The 27,872-nt window shown below is 34.6% G+C and overlaps 2 protein-coding genes across 8 annotated transcripts in view; one reads left to right on the top strand and one right to left on the bottom strand.

Moving 5' to 3' along the window:
- Window positions 1-27,872, top strand: part of LOC132697368 (tyrosine-protein kinase transmembrane receptor Ror-like) — a 239,270-nt gene that overhangs the window by 117,651 nt on the left and 93,747 nt on the right. For all 4 annotated transcript variants that reach the window (XM_060662811.1, XM_060662810.1, XM_060662812.1 and 1 more), the window contains exon 5: window positions 4,043-4,205. In XM_060662811.1, coding sequence (XP_060518794.1) covers window positions 4,043-4,205 — 163 coding nt within the window. The remainder of the gene's footprint in view (window positions 1-4,042; window positions 4,206-27,872) is intronic.
- The window catches only part of LOC132697369 (cytochrome P450 315a1, mitochondrial), a 42,131-nt gene continuing 41,601 nt past the window's right edge, over window positions 27,343-27,872 (bottom strand). For 3 of the 4 annotated variants that reach the window (XM_060662814.1, XM_060662816.1, XM_060662815.1), the window contains exon 6: window positions 27,343-27,564. In XM_060662814.1, the coding sequence (XP_060518797.1) occupies window positions 27,396-27,564 (169 nt within the window). In that variant the 3' untranslated portion in view covers window positions 27,343-27,395. The remainder of the gene's footprint in view (window positions 27,565-27,872) is intronic. The other variant, XM_060662817.1, reaches the window with a different exon arrangement.

The raw sequence follows: 27,872 nt of genomic DNA, 5'->3' as shown, positions 1-27,872 counted from the left end.
TGTATAATTAGTTTCCGGGTAAAGCTGTTTCAGACTAGGCACCATAACGTTCTGCAATGTTTCTGCAAAAGTTTGACCAACAAATCTCCCCTCAATCCGCGATACCACTCCCATTACTCTAGATTAAATCGATCCCCATACATTTACGGGTCTTGTAACACCTTAATTTTACGCTTAGATCTTTTTATCGAAAAATTATCCCAAAACTGCTGTTCTTGCGTTTGATAGTTAAGAGCGAAAATAAGCCGTGCTTGCTTCTGTTGGGGAGTGACGGCCTTTTTTGCCGCAGTCCGCCGCTTGAGACGCGATATCTTAATTCTTCGACAAACTGTGGTTTTATTGTCCGAAAATTCCGACAAGATTCTTTTGTTCCTTGATTTTTGGAAAGGGATACCTTCGATCCTTCGTAGAAGCGTCTGATCTTCTTGAACCTTCTTGTTTCTTCTCGTCTCCACCTTTTATTAATGAAAAAAATGGTTGTTCTGTTTACATTAAAATGTTGAGCTGCCGCTGATAAGGATTTACCATTTTCTAGAAACGTGCCTGATTACTTAATGAAAATTACTGATTTTTTATTCTTGCTTTTAACTCTCTGCTCGTATGTGGAACCATTTTAGGTTTCTTTTTATTTTCTAACGTATATGTGACATTTTTTTAAAGATTAACAGTATTAGAAATTTGAAAGCAATGAAGTTTACAGAAAATGACATGGTGGCCTATAATACACTGCTCCAAACTTTGCCGTAAGACTCGTATCAGTTTTTTTTTATGAAATCAGCCGTACCTAACTGAAAGTACAATGTTGGTACAAGTTAAGTTAAATGAAATTTTAGTATACATATAAATATTGTTACGTATAGCACTGGTATTGAGTTTTGAAATAACACAAACTCTCTTTGAAGTGGATCGTTTCTTAGAAGGCGTTTTTAAAAATTAATTGACTGCCTTTAAAATTGCATAGTCAGGCTTAACTGTAATATTCGACCACAGAGTCGGCAAGTATAAAATTTTAAGCTTGAAATAGTACAACCTACTAACTAAAAATTAGTAATTCAACTAAACCGCCCAAACGCAAAAAGTTCATTTGGCGACTTCACGTTTTTTTAGAGAGCTACTAGCTGAATTGCGAGCGGGAAATTTAAATTCCATTTTCAAGAAGGACTAATTTACAGATGTAGTAAAAACTAGTCTTATGTTTTATGAACAACAAACTTTCAAGTTTGTTTTCCTTTTATCTTGTTTAATTCTTCCCACCAAACAAAATTCGTGAGATAAACAAGACACATGAAAAAAAAAGGATAAGTTTATAATTTGAAGCGGTTTCAGAAACTTTTGATTTACAGCTGACCGTTTTGTTACTTTGATCATTTTAAGTGGCAATTTTAATATCAAACAACCATTTTCTGGTTTTTAGATCCGACAAGTAAACGATAGAAAATTATTAAAAAATTGCACTTTTCAACCGTATTTTAAAAGTCATAGAGGATGTATTTTCCTGTAGTGATTGTTGAGGATTTGCATTTAGGCACATTTAAAATTGGCGAACTCGAGGTATTCAGATATTTGCTGCGATCTTCAAATCAAGAGTGTTGATGAATTTTCCCTGTGCTTTCTTCATTTGAGTAATATATTTGTTTAAGCGAAGGTTCCAAACTACTGAGAAACATTCAAAAATAGTGGTCAATGCCCAAATCTTTGATTGCGCTCACCCGTTTTTAGGAAATGTTATTAGTAGAAAAATTGAAAATTCTGGAAAACTATTTAGGATTAGGATTTAGCAATAATATAGGGGTACCTAAATTCTGAATTTGACAAAATAATATAAATTAAAAAAAAAATGAAATTAGAACTCGTTTTTGGGCAATATCACAATAATAATTTTTAAATTTCATGAAAATGCTAAGTTTTTCACATTTGGATGGTTTATGGAAAAAGGTTTATAGAAACATACAGAATCCAAAATAAAATTAAATAGTTATAGAAATGGAAAATCAAGACCTTTGATGAAAATTTTCAAAGTAAGTCGGTTTAACTTGCAGTCTCTATCTAAAAGTTTTGACTGATTCACCTTTAGCCCGTCCTTGATAAATTTAATTCCGGTATGTATACCACATTTACTAATACTGTTTACTGAATAACTGTGCTTGCTAAATAAATAAAGATACGATTACGATGCGATTGAAATTGAAACCCTTCAAGGGCTAATTAATTGACAATCTAGCCATAGGGAGTTGTGTTCATTGTAATTGGTTAACTTTTTTTTTCAATATATCATTGAAAAGCGATGACAAATTTATCTACGCTACATGAAATATAATTTGTTACTGGCTTGGAACATTCAGAGCAAGTATTATGAGATAGAAGAGACATTTTTTCACAACGTAAATAATAATTGATGCGATTTTGCAGATCTAATTAAACAGCAATTAGCAATATACGTGTTATTTAAGTTAGTACCTAAATAGATAGCTATTCGAACAGTAACATAAATAAATAAATAACAAATTATTGTAAAATGCTGTTCCCGTACATTTTTCCGTCATTTATGACTCAATCTCTTTATTAATTGGACTCAGATGCTTCCGCACTTAATCGACTTGTGAATGAGAACTTTGTGTAGTGATGACGATATATAATACCCTGGAAAATTCTGAATGGAAATGCTGTCAGTTTTGTGGGCGTATTTCTCGGATATTCTAAGGAAGTTTAGTTATTTCCGACGATCGACGGAATTTAAAAAAAACCTTGTGCTTTTTTTGTGTTTTGACTCAACAGGTTTTCCAAGTTTATACTTTTAGTTGAGAATGAATTTTTGAATTGATTGAGTTTAGAAATTCTTTGTTCAAAGCCAACTTGTATTAACGTTAGCAGCTAAATTATTTGTGATTGGCAATGTGGAAAATGTGCATTCAAACAAAATTTGTGCACAATTGATATCAAGTTTGAAGTTTTTTATTAGAAAATTATTAGATAATTATCCGCTATATGTGTAATGTTACGGCCTAAATATTTGGAAGGCAGATGAAAAAAATAACACAAATATCAAAAATTCGCTATTGTAAACTGGGTAAGATATAGATATACCTTATCTCATGCTACTAATATTGTGACTCTCGACCACTGCTAATGATTAAGGTGTGAAAACGTTTTGACATGATCTGCATATTTAATCTCTATATTTTACACCTTTTGATACAGAATATTCTTTTTTATTTACAATATGGCTGCATGACACTGAATGTCAATCTCGTCGTTTCCCACAGCCCACTTCGTGATTTTCTCGATCAATCAAATCAAATCAATTGAAATTTTCCTGTCAATTTGACAAATTGATTCTAAAGCCCTGCTAGTGAAATATTATCGTAATCTAAGTGTTCTGGTTCTGAAATCTCAGGGCATGGTGATGCCCAACTTTTAATATTTTTTGAAGTTTTGCTCTTCGAAGATTGATGAAGATTGTTCACTGTATCTCTTAAATTTTATTGCTGTATATATTTAGATAAAATTTTGTAAACAAAACTGCCAATATTTTATGGTTTTAATAAATTCGCCTTTTCTTCTATTTAAAATGATGTATGTCACGCAAGTAGTGATCAAGAACATATTCAGCTAATATTTTTAATTTAATTAATGATTGATTTTTATTGCCATTAAATCAAAGTGTTAATACATTAATGGAATTACCCATCTTGCTAAATCAAAAAAATAAAACCGGTCGGAAAATTTTAATTAAAGAGAAACTTTTGGAATGTGTAGGGATGGACCACAGTCACAATTGTGGGGTTGCTTTCGGGGAATGTTGTGGTGAGGTGCATTTTGTAGTAGCGCGGTTAATGTCTCTAATGTGGAAATTGTTGTAAAGAATAGTGGATGTATAGTGTTTTAATTCAAGGCTCAGTGATTCGGGTTGGGATAGTTTTACGGCTCTGTAAACGAGACAATTAATAACCCATTATTTTTGGTGTGTGCATTAAATTAAATCATCATCTCGATTTCAACTAGTATAATATTAAAGAATCTAACTGTGTGTTGCTTGTTTCAGACATCACCGATTAACCTCAAGCACAGCTTATTAATTGCTGAGAGATACACTCCCAATCCTCAATACTCAGCGTGTTCCGGAGCAGGAATTCCAGTGTTACGGAAAGAAACTTTAAAGTTTCTCAACGAATTGGGAGAAGGCTGTTTTGGAAAAGTCTACAAAGGTTAGTTTTTGGAAGTTTGATAATTCAGCATAGCAATGTGTTTTAATACAAAGCGTTTAATATCATAATACGACTTTGACGAGAAACCGAAACGGTTTTACACAGTTTGCATATTGTTTGTTACGCAAAGTTGTTTATTTTCGGAGAACAAAGCAGTGGTTTGTTTTACTGCCAAGAAATCGTATCGGGAGTCCCTTTTATTACGGAATAAGAACTTATCTTAAGATCTCTAACGTGGATAACTAAGAAATTTCCTAATTTTTCAAAGAAACTTCCACAGGCTATTGTAATACTCCTGCGTCGGTTTTTGTTAAGTCGAACTAGCTAACGTTTCGCCAATCATCCTGTTGGCTTCTTCAGAGCTTGACTGAAATTGGTTCGTATTTCACTCTCTACCCGCTTTTGTATTGTTTGAGGGAGGCGGAGCTAAATGAGGGGCATGGATACCGTCTCGGATCACTGATTCCCATATTGGTGACAGGTAGAGACCTGAGTCGCGATTAAGATTGTTAGGTTTATAGATTTCTATAGACTCTCGGATTCTTCGTTGGTGAAGAATTGATTATTATCGAAACTAAAATTCTTGCAGATAATCTTAACCGCGACTCAGGTCTCTACCTGCAACCAATATGGGAATCAGTCATCCGAGACGATGCCCCTCATTTATCTCCGCCCCCCTCAAACAATATATGCGAGCCAGTTTTAGTCAAGCTGTAAAGGAGCCAACAGGATGATTGGCGAATTGTTAGCTAGTTCGACTCAACAAAAACCGATGCAGGAGTATTCCTGCAAGTAAGAAATTTCTTATTTTGAATAGAACACATTGTTCCCCTGTCCTAGATATATTCTATACTGAATTTTGTCAAAATGATGCAAAATGATGTAGGTGTCAATATATCTATCAATTTCTTTAACTAAAGGCAAAAATATGAAAGCTGTCATACAATATGTCGCAGTAAGTCGGACTCTTGTATCATTAATCGTTTACAAATTAGGGTCACACCAATGTGTACATAATATAAAGACGAATTTTGTAAATGAAAGTAATGTTACAGCGCCATTACTTCAGATGGTTTATGTTCTATATGCGAGTTTTTTATATCGCAGTATCGCAGTTTAGTTTAGGTTTTTTTTGTAAACCGTGGTGCGGTACGTTTTCTTAGGGCTATCCACGGCAGTTACTTGCCGGGCCGCGTATTGTACGGAGTTGTGAGTAAACGGTTGCATTATCGTGGTCGAGTTTCATTTCACGTTAAATGAACACATAACAGTGGCGCAGTCAGCACTCGAACCAAAATATTATTTAAAATGTCGACTTTTCTCGGGAACCTCGGTTCATTTGACTCGGGAAAGTCAGATAATGCAATTTTTTCCGAGAGACTTCAACAGTTTTTCGCCGCGAATGAGATAACGAATTAGGATAAAAAACGGGCAACGCTTCTAAACACATTAAACGAAGAATGTTTTGTTACGAAATTTGTGCGTGCCGAAAACGCCGCCGGAGCTGAAGTTTGAAGAGTTAGACAAGTTGTTATTAAAGCATTGTTCTCCCGTGCGTTCGTATTTTTCGGAAAGATCAAAATTTTACACAGCAAAAAAGGAGCCAAGTGAAAAAGTGTGTGATTGGGCGGCTCGCGTAAAAAATTTAGCAAGTTTTTGTTTGTTTGATGCCTCTATCACTCTCGACCGATTAATGAGGGATATATTCACGGTTGGCTTAAATGATGTGCGTTTTAGTGACCGCTTATTTGAGGAAAATCCTCAAAGTAGCAAGCACCTTCCAGTTTATGGAAAAAATCGCATTGGCAAAGGAATCTGCATTTTTTGACCACGAAAAACGCGCGTCGAAGGATACATCCACACAAATCAAGAGAGAACCAGAAGAGCTGTTTTATAACAATCAAAAATCAGGTATTTTTCATCGGAGCAGGGGTAAGTCAAATTCAAGGACCCCCCAAAAGGAACTAAGATCGAAAACATCAAGTTTCCATTCTTGTTCAGTTTGTGGCCGTTCCAACCACAAATCGTCCGAGTGTGCCTACCGCAATTGTTTTTATCATAAATGCGGAGTAAAAGGACATTTAGCGTCCTTGTGTAAGCAGAATAACGTGGGTCAAAATTTTCTAAAAGACAACGCGCTCGAAGGTTTGGACGATAGCGACGATCCGTGCTTCATTATCAGTGATAAACCCTTGCACGGTCCCACGAACATCACCCAGACGTCCGTACAAAATATGTTTCATAAGAAAACAGAAAATGTCCATAGCAGTTCAATAAGTAACGAAAAACCTATTTTAATTAAATTAGAGATAGATAAAATGCAATTTAATTTTGTGGACTCCGGTTTCGCCCACGCGGCAATCTCGAAAAAAATGTATAACAAACATTTTCAAAAATATCCGTTAATCAGTAATGATTTGAAAGATTATGTCGGTGTGTCTTTTCAACCTTTGGGTTTTGTAAACTTAAAAATAACATATGATTGTCAAAATTACAACCTAAAAACATATGTAATTAAGAACGGCGGGCCACCCTTATTAGGTCGCAATGGTCTGAAAATGCTAAATATCGGGTTTTGTAAATCGGTCGATAGCAATACCAGTTTATTATATGTAAATTCGGACGCCAAGTTGCAAAATTTATTAAAAAAATTCGAACCAATATTCAGCAGTACGCTAGGTACATTCAATAAGTTCAAGGTCACGCTAAAATTAAAAGAAAACGCCACCCCAAAATTTTTTAAGCCTCGGCCGGTTCCAATAGCATTAAAACCGAAAATTGAGCAAGAACTGGACCGGCTAGTCAAAAACAAGGTGCTAGTGCCCACAGAATTTTCAAAGTGGGCAACACCTATTGTCCCAATATTAAAAAAAAACGGCGGTATAAGGATCTGCGGCGATTTTAAGGTGACCTTGAACCTCCAATTGGCATTTCAACAGTTTCCTCTTCCAAGAATTGAATACTTATTTAGCCAACTATGGGGGGGGGGGGGGGCGAATGAAATTTTCAAAAATCGACCTTTCAGAAGCGTATCAGCAAATTTTGCTCGACGATCAGTCCAAAGAGTTGGTTACCATCTCCACACATAAGGGGTTGTTTTCTTATCAAAGATTGCCTTTCGGCATACACTGCGCGCCCTCCATCTTCCAAATAATCATGAAGCAATTATTTAATATTCCTGGCGTTATATCATTCCTAGATGAGATTCTGGTGACGGAGAAACGATCATGAGCATTTGGAGCGATTAGAACAAGTCTTTCAAAAATTATCGGAATGTGGCTTCCAATTAAAAAAAGAAAAATGTAGTTTCATGCAAGAATCTTTGACTTACATGGGTTATTTAATTGACAGGTTCGGCTTGCACAAAACCGATGAGAGGGTCGAAGCAGTGGTCAAAACCAAGGTACCTTCCAATATCACAGAACTTAAGTCATTTCTCGGGGGCGTCAATTATTACGTTAAATTCTTACCGAACGCGTCGTCCATCCTTTATCCTTTATACAGCTTATTAAAAAAAAACATAACTTGGGAATGGACACCGACTTGCCAAAATAGCTTCGATAAAATCAAGGATATGTTAGTATCTCCATCTGTGCTGGCCCATTTTGACCCAAAATTATCAATCAAATTATTGGTAGATGCCCGCAGTATAGGTCTAGGGGCAATAATTAGTCATACCTACACAGACGGAACTGAGCGACCCATCGCGTTCGCTTCAAGGTTGCTAAATAAAAACGAACTCTCCTATTCCCAATTCGAAAAATAGGCTCTAGCAATAATATTCGGGGTCAAAAAGTTCTTCCAATACCTTTACGGCATCAAGTTCACACTGTACACAGATCATAAACCTCTTTTGGCAATACTGGGCGACAAAAAAGGGTTGCCAGTTTTTGCAGCCAACCGCCTACAAAGATGGGCATACATTCTATCTTCATTCCGTTTCGAAATTAAGTATGTCAATACCAAACAAAACTACTCAGATTTCCTATCTCGGTTAGGGGGAAACACTAAAAATATGTTTCACCATGCCAGCAATCCGTTACTATCAAATTACAAGATCAAATTTCATATTTAAATTACATCGAAAATTCAAAATTCCCAGTTAATTTCCAAAAGATTAAAGAACAAACCTCAAAAGATGTCGTTTTGAGCAAAATTCTATTTTATGCTCGAAACGGTTGGCCACAAACTTGCCCCTCTACAGATTTTAAACCTTATTTTCTTAAAAAACATGAAATTTCTGTAGAACATGGTTGTATAATGTGGGGTTACCGTCTAATTGTGCCTTCAGCCTTCTATGGCAGTATTTTGGGGGAATTACATTTAACTTATACCGGAATCGTTAAAATGAAAGCCTTGGCGCGTTCATATGTTTGGTGGCCAAAAATCGACAATTCTATCGAGAAAATCGCGCGTTCATGCAAAACATGTGCACTTTATTCGGAAAACTCCGCGAAACCTTCTTTAATTATGTGGTATACTCCTAAAGAACCATGGACTCGTGTTCACGCTGACTTTTTCGGACCATTTTTAAATAAAACATTTTTAGTAATCGAAGATGCCACTTAAAAATGGCTAGAATGTTTCATAGTCTCAGACATATCTTCTGCACAAACCATAAAAATCTTCAGAGCTCTATTTGCTCGTTTTGGTCTCCCAAAAGAAGTTTCCACCGATAACGGTCAGACTTTTATGTCCGAGGAATTCCAAAATTTGTTGTCAAGTTTTTGGATCATTCACAAAGCGGGTGCTCCATATCATCCGGAAACGAATGGACTGGCCGAATCAGGCGTCAAAATTGCAAAAAGAGCGTTACGCAAAGGATATGCGGATGGGGTGATTGATTTACAACTTATTTTAGATACTTTTCTTTTTCAATACCGCAATACACCGCACACTACGACCCAAGAATGTCCAGCAAAAATGCTTTTTGGTCGCTTTTTACGCACTAGATTTGATTGAATTTTACCTTCGATCGAAAATATTGTAACTATCATTTTCAATTGGGGAGAAAGTATGGACCCGGGACTACCGTCCAAACACGGATAAAAGTAGGTGGTGTCAAGGGGTAGTTCGAGATATACTTGGCCGAAGAACTTACGTGGTTGAGTTGGTCGGTGGAGTCACATGGAAAAGACATTTAAGTCAGTTAAAAAAGTATCATTGTAACGATAAGTCTTGCCCCAGCAAGGAAAACTCCATGACAGCCCCAAATAAAAAAAAACTCCTCGATGACTCCACCTTCCAACGTAACAAGAAACAGATCAAGTAATACTGTAACGTCAGTTAGGTCTAGCGATAGCGAAACATCGGACTCAGAAAGTGAAGACGTTATTTCACCCAGTGAAAACAACCCCAGCGTCAATGAAGTCCCAAGTCACCACGGTGCGCGTGTGCTTCGTAGACTTAGTAAGATTAACCCTCCAGATCGTTTACAAGTCGCCCAGTAAACGTGACACTCACATCTAAATGCAAGTGTACATAAACACCACTAGAGTTAAGTTAGTTTCAGTTTATTATAGGGGGAAGGTGTTCTATATGCGAGTTTTTTATATCGCAGTTTAGTTTAGGTTTTTTTTGTAAACCGTGATGCGGTACGTTTTCCTAGGGCTATCCACGGCAGTTACTTGCCGGGCCGCGTATTGTACGGAGTTGTGAGTAAACGGTTGCATTGTCGTGGTCGAGTTTCATTTCACGTTAAATGAATACATACCAGTTTATTAGAAAAATAAATATAAAATAATAATTAAACATTATGCTTGTAGAAATCGGCAGAAATTAAAGATATTAATTGTTCTAAGAACCAGTAAATAAAAATATATATAAAAGAAAGAGTAACATGGAAAGGGATAGAATTTAATAATGATTACGTAACAATGGTAAAGTTTACTATATATTTTAATTGGTAAACAGATGAACTATATTCGTTTGAATTCAGAGAAATAATACGGACTCTACAGCGTTTTCTAGCATGTTATCAGATTAGCACATTTTGTCTTTTATTTTAATCACACGTTTGATGCACTTACTCCATTTTTCACGCTCTCTTTATTCCCTATTGCAAGAGCATTTCAACGTTCCACATTTCAAAAGTGGTTGTGGTGTTATGCTTTGCTACAAACCGCTTTACTCTATGCAAATTCTGTAATGTAATACCTAGCGATATGGACGAAAGCGAGATACTCATTTTAAGCGATTACATCGACAACAAATGTGCAAAGAGGTTTATTCAAATTTACATTCTCTAGTAGCTTCTTTTCCACCATATGTTTCTGAAATGGCATTTTATTAAAAGTAACCCCATGAATGATGTAATTTTTCTTTCAAGAAGTCGTGGGTATTTTTTTAATCAACATAATTTTAACAGGTATGAAAGGGATAGTAATTAGTTTTAGATCCTCTATATCCCAGCTCATCTCTAGTCCCACTTTTCGTCCTTCTGAATCTGAAAAAAATAGAAAGCATGTTTATAAATCAGTTTTATTAATATTTATATTTTAAATATTTTATTAATATTTTTGCAGCGACTTACCTTAAATTCAGTTAGTTCCTCATAAATAATAATTCAAATTGCTAAAATATTTAACATTAAATACGCTTAGGCGGAAATTTTTAAATTTAAATTTACTAGTTAGTTGTGTTACGTTGTTCCGGAAACCACTACTACTACTTTAAAAAGAGAGTAGCGATCGAAATTCCAATTTAATTGTAACTTATCTCAGCTAGATTGTAAACAAACGTAATTAAGGTTAGAACTTTCAAACTCAAAGCAGTCTCGCGTAAAGTAAAGGAAAGCAACTTACCTATGTTGTCATGCTGCGTTAGATTGATCCACTTGATTGGGCATTTTCCCTCAATGAAATTTATTTATCATACACGAAAATATTTTGATCCATCGCAAATCAAATTTCTTCTTCTTTCTATGGCTTTGCCGCTAGACAGTCCCCAGCGCATTCGGGGAGATCCTCAGATTATCGAGTAAAGCTCCTGAGGAATCCTACTTTTTCTTTCTTCTGGCTTCTTTTTTCTTGTTGCAATTCTTCATATAGTTGTCGATTTATACTTAGGTATGTTGCTCATTAATGCAAGTTTTTGTTAGTTTACATCATCTAGCTATGAGATAATATAGTGGCCCTAGTACGGTAAAAAGTGATGCGCCGCAGGTGGCTATGATATTTTCGTTGAGAAGGTGTGGATCTTTTGCGCATGTGTCACCCCCAACTAAGTTGCCATATTGCCGTAATTTTTCTGAAAAAATTGACTAATTTCTGAATCTGAATTCTGAATTTCTAAAATCTGCATATAATTGGCAACGCGGAGCTACAAATTGTCATTGTCATTGCTAACAGTCTGTGTAATTGTTGTTTACATCTTTTGTGTTTATGATTCTCTCCGTACCTTTCTCGTGTTTTTGCGAAAAACTTGTTGTGTTTGTGGTCAATACCGTAAGGAAAAGAATGTGCCTATATACGGGTAAGTATTGCCGTATGTACAAGTTAATTTAAATGACTTAAAAGTGGTTTTTATAGGACGCCCCACAAACCTGTATAATTTGTGTTTTCAATACTTGCTACTTCACGAAATTACAAGTGTGGCAAATATGAGGACTTAATTGCATCTTAGACAAACCCGATTAATTTAACAAACTGCAAGGTACACTTAAATAGCTACATAGGAAAGATGTTTGGGTAATATGTTTTAGCAAAATAAATAAGAACTAAAAGTTCAGATTTTCACGAAATTATATACTATGACATGACAATTGTTTCGACAACACCGTGTCTTTATCAAATGTGACATTTGATTGTGAAATACCCCTTGACAATTACAAATCCTTGTAAAATTCAATGTGGGAAAGTTTTCATTTGTCATCACGCTTAGTGATAATGAAAAATTACAGAAATTATTACAGCAGAAATTGGGAAATTACCAAAATCAGTTCAGCTGCAACAGGAAGAATTTAAAAGATAAATCTGCAGGATATTTTTGGGAAGTCTGAAGGCATTACAGGAAATTTTTGAGAACTACCAGGAATTCTAGGCAACTATTCAAAATTTTGGGGTACTTCATTTGTAGGTCGCCTACCTCCTTAGGGAAGTAAATGAATCCGCAGTACGTACACACACAATTTGACACTGATTAAATTGAAAAAATATTTATTTTGTAAATCTGCTTGTTGGATTTGGGACAACTTGAGTAGGAAAAATATATTACTTAGGTCGAGAGTAAGCTATGTCCTTGACTCATAAGTATCACCTACCTCCCTATTTAGTACAAGTTTTTGGACAAGTTATGGGACTGATCCATGTTCTCTATCCCATTTCCGAGTTTTGATAAAATAATCTCTTAGCGTGGTAGTGTCATTGTTTATATTTTATTTTTTAGTTTACCAAAAGATGAAATTGTAAGGAAACAATGGATAACATTCCTTGTCAAAAATGGAGCTGCCAGGGAGGCTCATAGCTTTAGAAGAGCATCAATATGTCGGGGCACATCACTTCTTTTAGCTATATAAGAGGTAGCAAACGTTTGATAAAGTAGGCAGTGTCTTTTAGGTAGGTATTGTGATCAGTTGTAAATCAGGTTACTTGTTTTCTGGTCATTCTATGGTACTTAACAGCCCATATTTGGAGTGCCAAATGGTACCTTTTTTTGATTTTTTAAAATTTACTTAACTGTTTTATTTCTGGTGTCTAACCCAACTGATAAAATTTATCAAATAATTCCACATTCCTCAAAAATATTATTTTGTTGGTAATATGTTGTCAACTTGTTTTTGGTCTAAAATATTGATATTTCTCCTGCATAATTTGTGACTGAAAATTTTCCATCTTGAATATAAGAGAGATTTTTGTTGATAGGGAGGTGTTTTTGGGCTTTATTTCCTACAAGTCAAAATAATAATTTCTTTCGTAGTTAAAACTAGAGCAGAAACCAGCAGATCTTTAATCTTTAGTGGTAGTCAAAACAACATTACAAGTTATAGAGAAGCCTAGCACAGAATAATCAGCTGTCACAGTTTTTAAAAAGAACTTAAAGCACAGTAACATATTGGCAACAAGTAAAGTGTTTTCGAACAGTTAATGGAACTTTTGCCGTAGTTATTCTACTAATAATAACAATAGTTTAATGTATTATAAATGAATATTTGAACATGATCATTGCTTTCATCTTTTTTTTTGCCATTTTTAAAGGTGCTGATCTCAAATCAAATAATATGAAAGTTCCTTGAAAAGAGTAACACTGAAGCATCTTATGTCGGACGCCATGGTGCCAATAAAAAATAAATATTATGCTATTAAAAATGCGGCATATATTTTTATTTAATTTCTTGATTGTATTTTATTATTTTCAATAAAAGCCTTTTAAAATAATTCATGTATTTATTCATTTATATTTTTACATTGCATTCATTCCCTAACATGCCACTATATCTTCTGTGAACTTCAAAACAAGTTAATAAAACACTATATAAAAAGCTATTACAATTGAAGGTAAGTCGTAGTAAGTAAGTATGTGTAAACCACAATTTTGTCTACAAAACCAGTCTGGAGTGTGCATCTGGAAAAAATATTTCTTAATAGGACATCTTCCTTTTAGAACGGTTCATGTGAAAAAATCCGGAGCATTTCTGGAAAACTAATTTTTAGTTATTTATATTTGAATCCAGATTGCAATTAAATTTAGCTAAGTTATTGTGTGAACTGATACTAGTATCTAAAGCCCGGCATTTTTAGCATTTGACAATTGCCGTTAAATATTTTTAAGGGGGAATCTTTTGCGGTAGCTACCATGCAATTTGTGCTAGGAAAATGATTTTAAAATTTTGAGACAATAAACTACACATTTTAGGGTTTGGTAATGTTAATTCTGTTACATTTAGGGCTAATTTTTTATTGACTTGTTTTATACCAGTTTTTAATTTTCTTGGTTACATTTTTTAATACTTACACTTTTTTAACGAAATCGTCCATTGGTACTTTTCATAATTATACATTTGGGAAGCGAAACTGTCTGCAATTACTAGACTTGCGATGAAAGAATAATCGTTCTGTCTATACGAGGTGCTTGTTGAACATCTTTTCCACTTAGATGTCTGCAGTGCAATATCTAATACCTTAAAGTTATATTTATACTTTTAGAAGCACATTTCGGGAATTCGTCTCTATTTTTATTTTCAATAGACGTTAACCCAATAAGTTTATAAAAATAAACTGTTTGCTCCGATTTACGGGCACAAATTCTGGAAAAATGAGCTGGTATCGTGTCTACAGCGCTTAAAGAACCAAAACGCTAAATTATTTACAATCTGTGTACTGTAATTCAGCATAATAATCCTTCACGTATCGCTACTTTTTTTAACAACGCTGTCTACACCTTAATTCCTTTTTTGCCTTAAAATTTAATGAGATTTACTGCCATAAAAATGCTGCATCTAAACATTGAGGACGCCGCAAGGCCTTAAGGGTCGAACGTCAGAAAATGCAATTGGAGCTGCCATTGGTTAAAAACGAAATTTCAAATCTCGCGCGTGCGCATATTGAAAAGACCTCAAAATTTTGTTACATATTTGAGTTCCTGTACTATTAGCATAGTCTATATGTCTAATAGCTATATGGTTTACATACAAAACTGTTAAGATGTTAAGGGGACCGCGGTGCCCTGTTTAATTTGAGATTTATACGTATCGAGAGTGGAGATCGCGTTTATCGGGCATTCAAAAAATATATGGTTAAGGTCCTCAATATTTCCACACTCACAAACTTATACCTAAGTTCTGTAAAGGTTCTTGTGAAGCTAATAACATGACGTCTGTCTATAAATTCTTGTTTAGTGAACCTTTTTTTTTGAGGAAAATCCTTTTGTACAAAACCTTAGACTTTATATTTTAGTATGTTTTTCTGTCTGTCATGTTCCCGGAAGATTTTTTGTTTAATACTGTTAAGAATTTCGCGCTTATCTAGATCGATAATTTTTGGGAAATTTTGATTTTGATTTGATTATATATTTTTACATAAATATTTTTACATAAATGTAAAAATATGTAATTTCGTGAAAATATAAACTTTTAGTTCTTATTTATTTTGCTTTTAAAACTTGATCAATATGTCTGTCCCATTTCATTTGTCTATTAAATATATATTATATATAAATAATTGTACAGATGTTATATACGCAATGTTTTTATTGATTCCCATCTCCTTTCTAAAACCTGTTTATTATCTACTATCTACTCCAGTCTATTCTTGATCATAATTTCTAACAGTTTGACGCAGCAGAAAGGATACACAAAGAATCTATAGCTCTCTAGGTTGTAAGCTTCTTTATTTGGTTTTACAATAATTAAAACATTTTTTCCATGAATGCGAGAGAGGGTGTCATTCTAAATACTCGTAGATTTTAAGGAGTGATATTTTTATTGTTATAGGTAGGTTGGAAAGCATCTTATAAGTTAAATTGTTTAGGCCAGAGGCTGACAGCTTTTTATTAATTACGGTATTTTCAAATTGTTGTTGGATAAATGGATTCGTCTCCTCAAATGAGGTCAATTTAAAGTTAGATAACACATTATAAATGGCCATTTGCTTGAAAATTTCGTTACGAAAATTATCTTCCAAATTATGTCTAATATATTGTTTATTTATATGAATAAATATAACTTGGATTAGATTCCCGATTCAATAACAAAAAAAATGCAAAATTATTACGTTTTTTTATTTTTTGCCCTTTTCTGGCAATGGTTATATATTTTTTTGCCTGTATTGTTTACCCCCTTGCTTTGGAGTGCTTATATCCCAAAGTGGATGATGGAAGTTCAAGTCTTTATTATTAACATTAGAATATATGTTAATAGGGTTGAGATTGGCAATCCTAATTATAATACACTGGGTTTGATTATTATAAAAAATTTTAATATCACTATATGTAATGTTATTTTTTATTCCTGTTGCTATTCCCCCAATACTGCCATTTCTATCTTGTCTAATAATATTGTAAGATTTAATTGAAAATTTTTATCTTTAATTAACCAAGTTTCATTTAAAAAAAAAGTTAGGATCCTGGTCCCTAATTAAAGAATTTAAATCTGTTCTATTTGAGTTAATACTCCTTAAGTTTCACTGCATTATTTTTAACTTACAATTGATTTTTTTTTACCAATCTTCATTTGTGTTATTAAGATCCATAGAGGTTCAGATTTATGTGGTTTAAAATTAAGTTTTTATAAGGTGTTGATTTTTTTCTGAGGTATTTAGAAAATGTTCCATAAAGGTTCTAGTCAAACTGTCCTGTCTTGAGGTTGATGCACTTTCTGGATTCCAGTCCGAATGATTATCTTGCGGGCACTTCTTGTAGAGGCGTTTGTCAATCTTGGAGACTTAAGATAATGGAAGTAGTGGGGGTCTTCGTAAATTGGTCTATTTGTAGAATTATTCTTTTCCGGTCTAGAATTGGGAAGGTAAATATTCTCGTTATGAGCCTGCTTATCATAGCTTTTATGGATCAATCCTCTTTCATCGGAGACAGTCTGTTAGTAGGTTCTTTTAGATTTGGAGTTAGCCAAACGTCTTTGGGATGGAGTTAAGCTGTTTTGAATTGTAAGACTTATTATTCTGGGCATACTTGCTCTTTAATGTATGGGGTTGGGTTAGTATGAGAAGTTTTCGCCTTTGCATTTCGGGGTAAAAGAGGAGTGAGTAGGAATATGGGTAATATGGTGTGTCTCTTTGTGAAATTTATCTCAGCAACAGCGACAGCAACAGCAATAACACTTTTCCCTACCTTTACAGTTCTTCCTTTTATGTCCACTGAAAACACTGCGTGACCGGGGGGATATAGACATGTAGAGGGAGGTCTTAAAAATAAATGTGTTTCGGTAGTAGTACTTCACGGAATGTGAGCAGGACAGTACTCGTTGGCTTTTATTGAGCCTCATAATCAAAAATTATGTTATGGTTTAATTTTTTAACGTGAATCATTTGGAGAATTTTTTTTCAATGTCGACATTCCTAACTATACCTTTACATGTCACGAAATTAAACCTAATGAAGATTTTAAAACGTTTGTCTAAAATATGTTGGTTTTTTGATCGCTTCATATCTATAGAACTCAGTCGCTATACGGTTTGTACATTTATTGTGGAATTTTTTAATGTCCTTGAGTTGCAATTTCAATATTTATCTTGATATTTTAAAATTACTAAATTTACCTATATTGTGGTCGGAATTTTCGGCAGAAACGATCAAATAAAATATTTTCTCTTACTTGTTGCATTTGACCTTCAACGCTATAATCAATCTGTGAATTATTTCGTATAATCTTATTTATTTGCTGGGGAGTATACTGCCCCCTCTCGAATTAATAAATACTAATAAGACGTACCAGGAAAATGGAAGACACGTGTTAGTACGCGAAGGTAAAACACAAACCTTAACGTCTCTGGAGCGAGTAGCAGACTGACGTTAATTGTCAATCAATAACGTTCAATTCGTCTGGAAGTGACCACAGATGATTTTCATCTACCAATGAAACCGTTTTGTGTTTTTTTGGTATTTTTGATATTAAAAGATCAAGCTCGTATGGAGCTACTTTTGATTAAAAACGCTAACGCGTCTAATTCTAGACCATTCTAGACAGTCATGCTAATTAAGATCCACCAGAAAAAACAGGGAAATACCAGTAAAATTTGGTATTTGTTAGTAATTTATTCTTTTCTAAAGTGCATTGTTTTGATTTTGGGCTTTTGTGTATTATGACTGTTTATGTAAAGATTGAGCGCTCAAGACCATAAAGCTGAAACGATTATTTATAACGATTTTTTGTAAGCTTATGTTTTATATAACGCCATACTCGAATATTTGGTTTTTCCCTTTTTTTGGAGATTTTGTTTAATAGCAATAGACGCTTGCTGTTAACTTAAGGACTAGACTTTTATTTTGTAGCTAATACTCTTCCTTTCCCGTGATTATCAGTGAAAAACCGGTATTGCCAAAATCTCTCTAACCTTGCTTATGTTTCACCCACCCCTTCCACCAACTGAGTGGCCAGGGCAAAAGTAGGACACCGCAATTGTAAACAACTTTCGAGTAGCGAATTACCGAGTACAATTATAGTCCGACCACCCTCAATTTAACGCTACTGTAAGAGTCTACTTCTCCGTTATCATTTAGCTCTTTATAAGTTTTTTTGTTAGCCCGTTTGAAGTGCCAACAAGATATAGCATTTGCTGGAAGTGGTCTTCAAAAATATCAGCATTTATGTCTTCATTATAATCTCCACAGTTTTGTCAATAAAATGCTAATATACCGACGCCGACAAATCAATTTTGAGTAATTATTAATCTTTTATCTTTTTGGAAGGGTGCTTTTATTCCATTATACCATTTTCCCTGAAAACTTGCCTGGCGCTTTTCAAATTCTTATCTTGCCATTTGAAAATTATTAAGTGTTTTTTTGTTTTGAATTGTGAAGATGTGAAAAATTCGGATCTAAGCCACTTCTGGGATATTACCGCAGCAATCAGATATTTTCGGAGATATTTCCCATGGCTTGAATTTTGATATTTATTGTTCGTCTGATAGCGGTCTTTTCATCCTCATTTATTAGAGTTTCTTTGCTTCCTGTACATATTTTTGGCGATCTGATGGGGAAGCGTTTATCCTTGTGCACAAGTGGGTATATTGTTGACAGTCCAATTTTAGTCATACTCGAACACGTTTCAACTATTTTTGCTTCTCCGAATGTTAAATTTTTGGTGGCAAAATGTTTTCGGAAAGTGCAGATATACTAATCAACTTCCAAGCAACAAATGAAGAAACACTACCTGGTAATTTTCAAGAACGCAGTTTGCCAACAACTGCCGGGAAATACCTACAATTATAATTTTAAAAAATATTAAAACTATCTGTCCGTCAACTCGGACCTTTGATAATCATTGGTACAGGATTATTTTTTACAATTGCTCACCCACCTGTAACGGAAGTCACCGAGAAAAACTTTTAATACAGAAGTGGTATAATTTTTTGCAGTATTATCTTTTAGACTTGAACAGATGAAAAACAGTAACAAGTTTTTAATTTTTAAATGGAGTACCCTATATATTTTCTGTTACAAAGAAATACATTATTCTCCTGATTTAAAAAATTTATAGATTATTGATTTTGGATTAGCCATTCTTGAATTATTTAAGTTTAGATTTTTGATTAACTAAACAGATGTTGATTGAGGTGGCCAGGCGTTCAGTATGACATATTGTGTAAAAAAGTCTCTGTCGAAAAAAGAGATCCTTTGTTAGAAATGAAGATGACAGACGACATAAAGATTTTGCTCTGTTTTGAATAATAATTAAAAAATGTTTAATCGTAAAGATAAGTATTATTGGCCAATGGAAAAGCCACATGAAATTCAACCAGTAAAAACACAGGGTCGTAGATCGGTTCCTGTGTGGTGTGGCATGCTGGTTAAGCAGGCATCGATATTTAGATTTAATTCAAAATGACAAATGAAAATTATTTGGAAGGCCTTCCAGCTCGCCAATACATTAACCTGGTTTGGCACCGCCTCAGACTACCGATCCAGTTACTGAATACCCAAATGCGAGGTTTGATCATTGGATAGGCAAACATGGCACAATTCTGTGGCCGGCGAATAGCCTGGATTTAAACTCTCTTGATATTTTTCTAAGAGGATTTAAAAAAAAACGAATATACAATAACAGACCTCAAAATATACGAGTGGTGAGTCAAAGAATTGAAAAAGAAATATTCATGCTCCACAGTGATCATCCAGACTCTATTTTGAATGAGAGATAATATTAGAAAATGTTTGGGAAATCATGGAGGATATGCAAAAAACACATAGCCATTCACTTCATGTTATATTTTCATTACTGTTCGTTTAATTATCGTTGTTATCGTTTGTTGTTGATATTGCGTTTTTTAGAATTTTTAGTATTATTATTGATACTTATTGGAATAAGAAAGACGAACTACTGGAAGATTTTCTGACCCTGAGTAACCCATTTTCGAACGCCTGGCAAAAATTATACAACTATTGTTTTAAAAATTATTTTCGGTGGCTTCCGTTAACCTCGATACGTGGGTACGCAAATATAAAAGATATCCCTGTACAACACTACTCCTATGGAGTACGGCTACAGCAATTACTTCTTGCAGTTCAATAATCATTAATAACTTTTTCCCATTAAGAAACAGAGCATAGATATGTTGGATTATTTCTAGTCGCGGGCGATTGTCCTTGTACAGAGATCTGTTTCAAGTGCTTTTGGAACATTCGATTCTTGGATTCTTTAAGATATTTTCGCTTGGTTGATGATCATTTTTGTAATATCGGACAATTTTACTCCAAGTAGTTAGGCCACTAGTTCCGCATGTATTTTAAGTTGAAGAGAAATATGCGTCCAAGATAAAGTAGCATTTCTTGAGCTTTGTTCTTTTTTTAGCGTTATTGTAAAATAAATAAAAACCGAACAATTATTTTGCGAAAAAATGCGAATTCTCCTAAGATTTTCGTTGAACTCTGTAATATCGCCCATGCGTTATATTTTTTTGTCGCGCCCTCATGCAAATAACTTCCAGTCTCGTTATCCCGTCGACGATTTACGGTTTATATTACTTTATTTGAAAATCGACAGGGACGATGCGTTCACGGTTCCAACTCCCTTTATTTGGTATCTTTTAAAGGGAAACTTTTCTGAATTTTTTCCCGCCCGAGTTTTTAAAATATCGTAACATTTTTAAATAAACGAAATTTTGGCAGCAACGTTTTTTCCGATAGAACTTTCTCAAATTTTAATATTTGTGTTGATCTGTGTTACTCAACATAAAATTTGACTGTGATTTTAAAGGATAAAATATAGACATTTTAAGTCGTGATCAGATGAAAAAAGAAAGGGACATAAGAAAGTATTACATTACGCCTCGTCTTCATAATTAAGTAAAACGTAGTACCTTCCACTTCGTGTTCAAACTACACGCATTGTAAAGATATCGACTTTTTTTTTGTTCCGTGCACTCTGCTAGCATCGGTCCGTCATCCCGGTGGCTTACCTCATCAAGCTTTCTATAAAACATTTAGAACGTAAAAAATGCAGAATCAAGGAATTTGCTCACTTTATTCGTGTTTTGATCTCGGCTTTCCGGGCAGTTATGTACGGATGTTTATACAGAAATAGTAAAAGCAATTTCGCTTATAAAATCTCGGGGATACTTTCCCTCTCTTGATATTCACTCTGACGCGTCGACAATTGGTTGGGGCAGTTACTGTGAGGAAAAAAGGGCTCATGGTTTCTGGAACAAAGGCGAAATGCAGGAATATATAAACTATCTAGAACTCATTTTGCATTTTTTGCTATAAAATAATTTGCCAGTTGCATTTCTAATTGTAATATTTATGCCGGATATATAACACTACAACAAAAGCAGGCATTAATCAAATGGGTTCCGTTCGTTATCCTAAATTTAACTCAGCAAGAAAAATATAGCAATGGTGCGAAAAAAGGGAAATTTATGTATATGCATCGTATATTAAATCTCAGAATAATATTGAGGCAGACAAGGAATCTAGGCAGTTGGAAACTGAAACCGAGGGGGAGTTAAATAATGAGGTATTTCAAAAAATAACCCGTCAATTTAATAAATCCGATATTGACTTATTTGCTTCAAGAGTTAATAAAATACGTAAACGGTTTATTTCTTGGCTGAGAGTCCAGAAAGTTATGCGGTAGATGCATTTACAATTAACTGGTTAACTTTTTATATTTATGCATTCCCACTTTTCACGATCATATTAAGTTGTTTGAAGATAAAGCAACGAGCATTTTCGGTGTAGTAATTGTTAGTAAATTAATTACTTCTCTCTTATGATAGGGCTCGTCACCCATATACCTGTTTTAAAAACTTTTCGATTTATTTTCACTTTAACAGAAATAGTCAACAATATTTAATGACTATAACTACAAGTAAACTTATCTTGTTTCTAATTATCATTATTTATACCTTTATTCATCAACAGTACAATACACCACTTACAGATCAAATATCTTCAAAATATGAATAACATTACCCTAAGCATAATAAACCATAGTAATACTACCGTTACCCTGCAAAGCTTATCCCTACCACAAGCGAACGAAGTTTGTGTGAAGACTAGTATTTTTTAAATAATGGACTAAGTTGGTAGCAGAAGTCATATCCGGCAAGCATTGCAGTTAGGCGGAGTATCTGAAACATCACTGGATATTTGTATGGCTTCCATTACCAGTGGTACCATTAAGCAGTATAATCCCTGTTTGAAACTTAGGTGAGAGTTTTGCAAGCCAGAAAATCTAAATGTATTTTCAGTATCTGTACCAGATGCCTTAAAACATTTTTGACATTGTTTTTTAATAAAGGCGCTTCTTACGGGACCTTGAACTCATACAGATGTGGAACAGCTCAAATAGCAGGATTATCTTTTACCAATGATTTTAGGCTAACAAACCCAAAAACTATTTGGGACCCGTCTAATGTCCTTAACTATATAAAAACATTCCGTGTGCTTTTCATTGTATATTAACATGTGAATAAATGAAATTATTATTATTACTGACATTTCCTTACAAAAATTAACTTATAAGTTAGCAGCACTATTAGCGTTTAGTACTAGACAAAGGCTTCAGACGTTGGCTAGTATTGAAATCTCTAATATAGAGCTTTAAATTTAGCATTTAAATCATTAAGCGACTCAAAGCGTCTGGTTTAAATAGATTACAGCCAACTCAAAAATGCAAAACCTAACTCCATTAGTAGATGGAGTAGACAGTTCTCAAATGTAGTGGTGTTGATAAATCCATATTTACTGCCCATAGTACATGACATCCGCCGCGGCTCGTAAGGGAGCAAGTATGGTTATAATTAGGCTGGCAGCAGGATGGACTGAAAAGTCAAAAACATTTGCTTATTTCTATCAACGCCGTTTGTTAAAATAGTAAAATTTTGCCCAGGCTGTTCTGGGCTCTTAATCTCTAATTACTCTTTACATGTATTTTCAAAGGTAGCCTTTTGCTTAGTGTTGAACAATCGTTTATTACCATGCTTTTGTGATAATTTCGTTTCTTCCAGGAATAGACTACATATTTATGATTGTTGCAAATTTCTTTAAACATCTACGTTTTATTTAATTATGAAGATGAGGCATAATATAATTAATAGATCAAACAAACTTACCTGAAGTGAAGTTCGATCTGAATTATATGAATCCTCGTCGATATAATTAAGTCCCTCCCAACCCATAACCATAGGCATACAATTATAAATATTTGGTTTGCTTTAAAAGAATGAGATAAGATACCGGCATGACGGACCGATGCTAGCGCAGTGCACGGAACAAAAAAAATCGATATCTTTAAAATGCGTGTAGTTTGAATACGAAGTGGAAGGTACTACGTTCTACTTAATTATATCGACGAGGCTTCATATAATTCAGATCAAACTTCACTTCAGGTAAGTTCGTTTGATCTGTTAATTTTATAGGAATCCGTCCAAATACGAGTACTTCCTCTTAATAATTCCCAATAATTTCATTGTATTCGCCTTGGTAACGTTCGACACTCAAATGTCCTGATGAAAATGTTCTCCTTGCTTTTCTGATGAGCATGCACTTTTAATGACATTCTGCAGCCCGTAGCCTTAAAATATTTCAGCAACCAACTTTTCGTACTTTTCATCTTTTTTATTTCCTAAAAATCCAAAAACTACTGATTTAACACTGTTCCTTTGCTTTTGAATAGCAGCGCTGGAAAAGTTTCATTGGCGAAAATCTGTCTAATTTGCGGACCAACAAAAACTCCAGCTTTAACCCTTGCTACTGATAACTCCAAGTTTCATCCAATTTATGCGATTCAAAACATGGCGTACAAAATTACCAATATGAATTTATTTGATTGATTAATTTGAAGAAATCATGATGTTTCACTGGTACGTATCGTAATAAGTCAATTATATCCTTGAATTTGTAATTAGTAATTTGTCTAATATTTTGATACAGTATTGTCAGTACAATATTTTCAAACGTTCTTTATTTTTATTCAGTTTCAAAATTGTTAATACCTACATTTAGAACTTACGTATTGCGTTTGTAATATGCAACATTGAATGCAGTGTATATAATTGCTGGCGGATGTTTGCCCCTGCCCATTTGTGCCGTTTGATTAACAATTTATGCATATGGAGTTAATGGAATTGCTAGACACTATAGTTTTTTCATTTCACGCTTGTACCGAAGGCAACATAATTCCTGGAGCTGCTCGATGATTCAGTCGCCACAAATTATTTTTGGACAGTATGAATGTTAACATATTTGTAGGGATGATAGGTAATTCCAGACCCTTTCTATGTAATTCTTTGAATTTTTGAACTATATTTTCAATACAAGTTAACCCAGCTGTAACTGGTTATCTGCGCGATTTAATTTCATCAGTAGCAAATTCGACTTTTGAGATTGACAATGTTTTTAATCAATTTTCCATACTGCTTTTGTCCTTGCACTTTATCCATTAAAAGTTACACCCTAAACCAAAATTTGACATTTATAATTTTTTGAAAAGGATTGAGCATGGCAAAATTACTACTTCGCAAATATTAATTATAATAATTATTAAAAAAAAAATTTTCAAATCCATTCCTTTTAGGAGACATTTCTCGACATATTTTTTTTATAGAAAACTGGAGTTTATTTGGGACGGACTGTTACAGTTTATCCCACTAATTTCAGGGCACCCTATTTATAAATTTATGCAACAAGTGAGGTAAACGGCATTTGAGTGTTTAATAAACGAGTGACTTAAAAAGTTTACCAAACGTGTTGCATATTGTACTTTTTCTACTACCGTTAGTTTTTGTATATAATGGGTGTTTTTGTTTCGATGTATAGAACTTTAAGTTGGCATTGCTGTTCAAGATGGCGACCGATTTAACAGCCGTCAAGTGATGTATTCTCAGTTTGGTTTGGCAATTCATCATGAATAAACTCACGCCTGAACAACGCTTGCAAATAGTGCAATTTTATTTCGAACATAATGGTTCTGTGCGGAATACGTATCGCGCACTACATCCATTTTATCGTCGACAAAATGGTCCATCAGAGCAGTTAATTCGATTAACCAAGGAACGTTTTCGCACCAAGTTTACTCTTATTGATAACTCGCATCCCCAGAGATGCCGTACGGTGCGTACAGAAGAAGCTATGGCGGCTGTAGAGCGTAGCATTGAGGAAGATCCGAATGAGTCCATCCGCCATCGAGCACAGGAATTGGATCTGTGTCCATCCACTTTATGGAAGATTTTGCGGAAGGATCTTGGTTTATGTGCTTACAAAATCCAACTCCTGCAAGAGTTGAAGCCAAACGATCGTCAAGTAAGGCGTAGATTCGTAGAATGGGCCCAAAACGAGATAGCCGTTGTTCCCGATTTTCATAAGCGAATTTTGTTTATCGACGAAGCGCACTTCTGGTTGAATGGTTAGTTAGCGAAGCTAATCCTCAAGTGTCTGTCGAAACACCGTTACATCCAGAAAAACTAACTGTTCGGTGCGCTTTATGGGCTGGTGGAATCATTGGTCCGTACTTCTTCAAAAACGATGATGGCCAGAACAGTCAATGGTGATCGGTATAGAGCTATGATTACTAACTCTTTTATTCCTGAATTGAATAACCATGATGTCCAGGAGATGTGGTTTCAACAAGGCGAACATGTCACACAGCTCATGCCACAATCGATTTATTGAAAGACACGTTTGGTGACCGCCTAATTTCACGTTTTGGACCTGTGAATGGGCCTCCAAGATCTTGTGATTTAAGACCGCTAGACTACTTTCTGTGGGGCTGTGTAAAGTCATTGGTTTATGCGGATAAGCCACAAACGCTGGACCATTTGGAAGACAACATTCGCCGTGTTATTGCCGATATACGGTCACAAATGTTGGAAAAAGTTATCGAAAATTGGACGTCCAGATTGGACTACATCCGCGCCAGCCGTAGCGATCATATGCCAGAAATCATATTTAAAATATAATGCCACAAGATTGTTGTTTTATTGCAGCTTAAAGTTCTATACATCGAAAAAAAACACCCCTTATTTTTGCAAAATAACACGAATACTGACATGATCGACAGAATTTGACAAACGTCAAAATTCAAGCCGTCCGGAATTACTCCAGAAATGTCGGAAGTGGCTCGGATCCGCGGGAAACGAAACTCAGGTGAAAATTGACGCTTTCCGCAAGCTAGATTGTAGAAAAATTAGGTATTTTACAGAGCAGAATAGAAAAATATGTTAAAATTTTAACATAATCTAAATCATAGAGTTTTGCGGAAAAATGCCTGATTTTTTGTAAATACACAAGTTTCCGGATTTCCCAAATTTTCATAATTCATAGTAAACGTCCTTGATACTTTTTGGTTTCAAAGAAACTTCCACAGGCTATTTACAAATCTTCTGGATCCCTCCTGCCAGCCGACTGTCAGTTCGGTTCTTCATCAACCGACGCAGAAGAAATACAGATGAATTGTAAATAGTGTTTTTCTACTCCCGTCTGTAAAATGCCTAGTTACACACCGATCTAGCGTGCGGGAAGCGTCACTTTACCACGTCAGTTTCGTTTCCCATGGATCCGAGCCACTTAGGACATTTCCGGGATTTTACCGCACCAGATTGGGAGCAATCGGATGTTTTCGGAGATATTTCCCACGCGTTGAATTTTGACGTTTGTCAATTCGGACGATCATGTCAGTGAATGTATTCGTGTTGTTTTGCGAAAATGTACCCAAAAACTAACGGCCTTAGAAAAAATATAGTACGCAACACGTTCGGTAAACGTTTTAAGTCACTCGTGTATTAAATACTCGCTCCGATCGTGTCAAATAAACTCGCGAGTCAAATGTCGTTTACCGTACGTGTTGCATAATATACTATTAATTTTTTACACCTTTGGAGCGGGGAGACCTAGACAAAACGCAATATAAGGTCAGAAATTATTATATGTGCGATTACCACTTTTTAACAAGCAAACGTCGAAAAATAATTAATATTTCCGAAGAAATACGAAAAGTTGTGACGAGGAATTTAAAACGCTAGTTTGCTTCGAAAATGCTTTATATCAACGTGTAAAAATTAACAGAAACAAAGCAGGTACAAATTTAATCGAGACTACGAAATTGTAATTGAATAGCTTCTGAGGGAACAAGAACCATTTTCAGGTCGACTGCGATTTCTTTTGAGTTTTTAATAGTAAAATCAAAATTTTTGACTATTTCCGCCAGCGTTAGCTGGAGTTGAGTTATGGCGAGTCTTTTTCCCATGCACGACCTGAAACATAGCTTCGGTTAGTTTATATAAACATAAAGCGACGAAAATAAATGATATGCTTATACAAAAATTTAGAATGGACTAAAGAAATCGTATTTTTCAAAGTGGTTCACGTGGACAGATGCCATCAGTATTAAAAAAATGAAAGTAGCTACTTATAAAAGATTGATCACGCCAACGGTCTCTGATCGGTTTGCGTAAATCCACATTAATTTCAATTTGTAGTAAAAATTTTCTAGTTTCTTTTTATTTTCAGAGGACTGCAACAAATAATCTGACAGAATCTTATTTGCCAAAAATTTTTATAT

Source organism: Cylas formicarius, unplaced genomic scaffold, assembly GCF_029955315.1.
Source record: "Cylas formicarius isolate icCylForm1 unplaced genomic scaffold, icCylForm1.1 PGA_scaffold_1__22_contigs__length_36826433, whole genome shotgun sequence".
Classification (NCBI taxonomy): Eukaryota; Metazoa; Arthropoda; class Insecta; order Coleoptera; family Brentidae; genus Cylas; species Cylas formicarius.
This window is presented reverse-complemented; position numbering and strand designations above follow the sequence as displayed.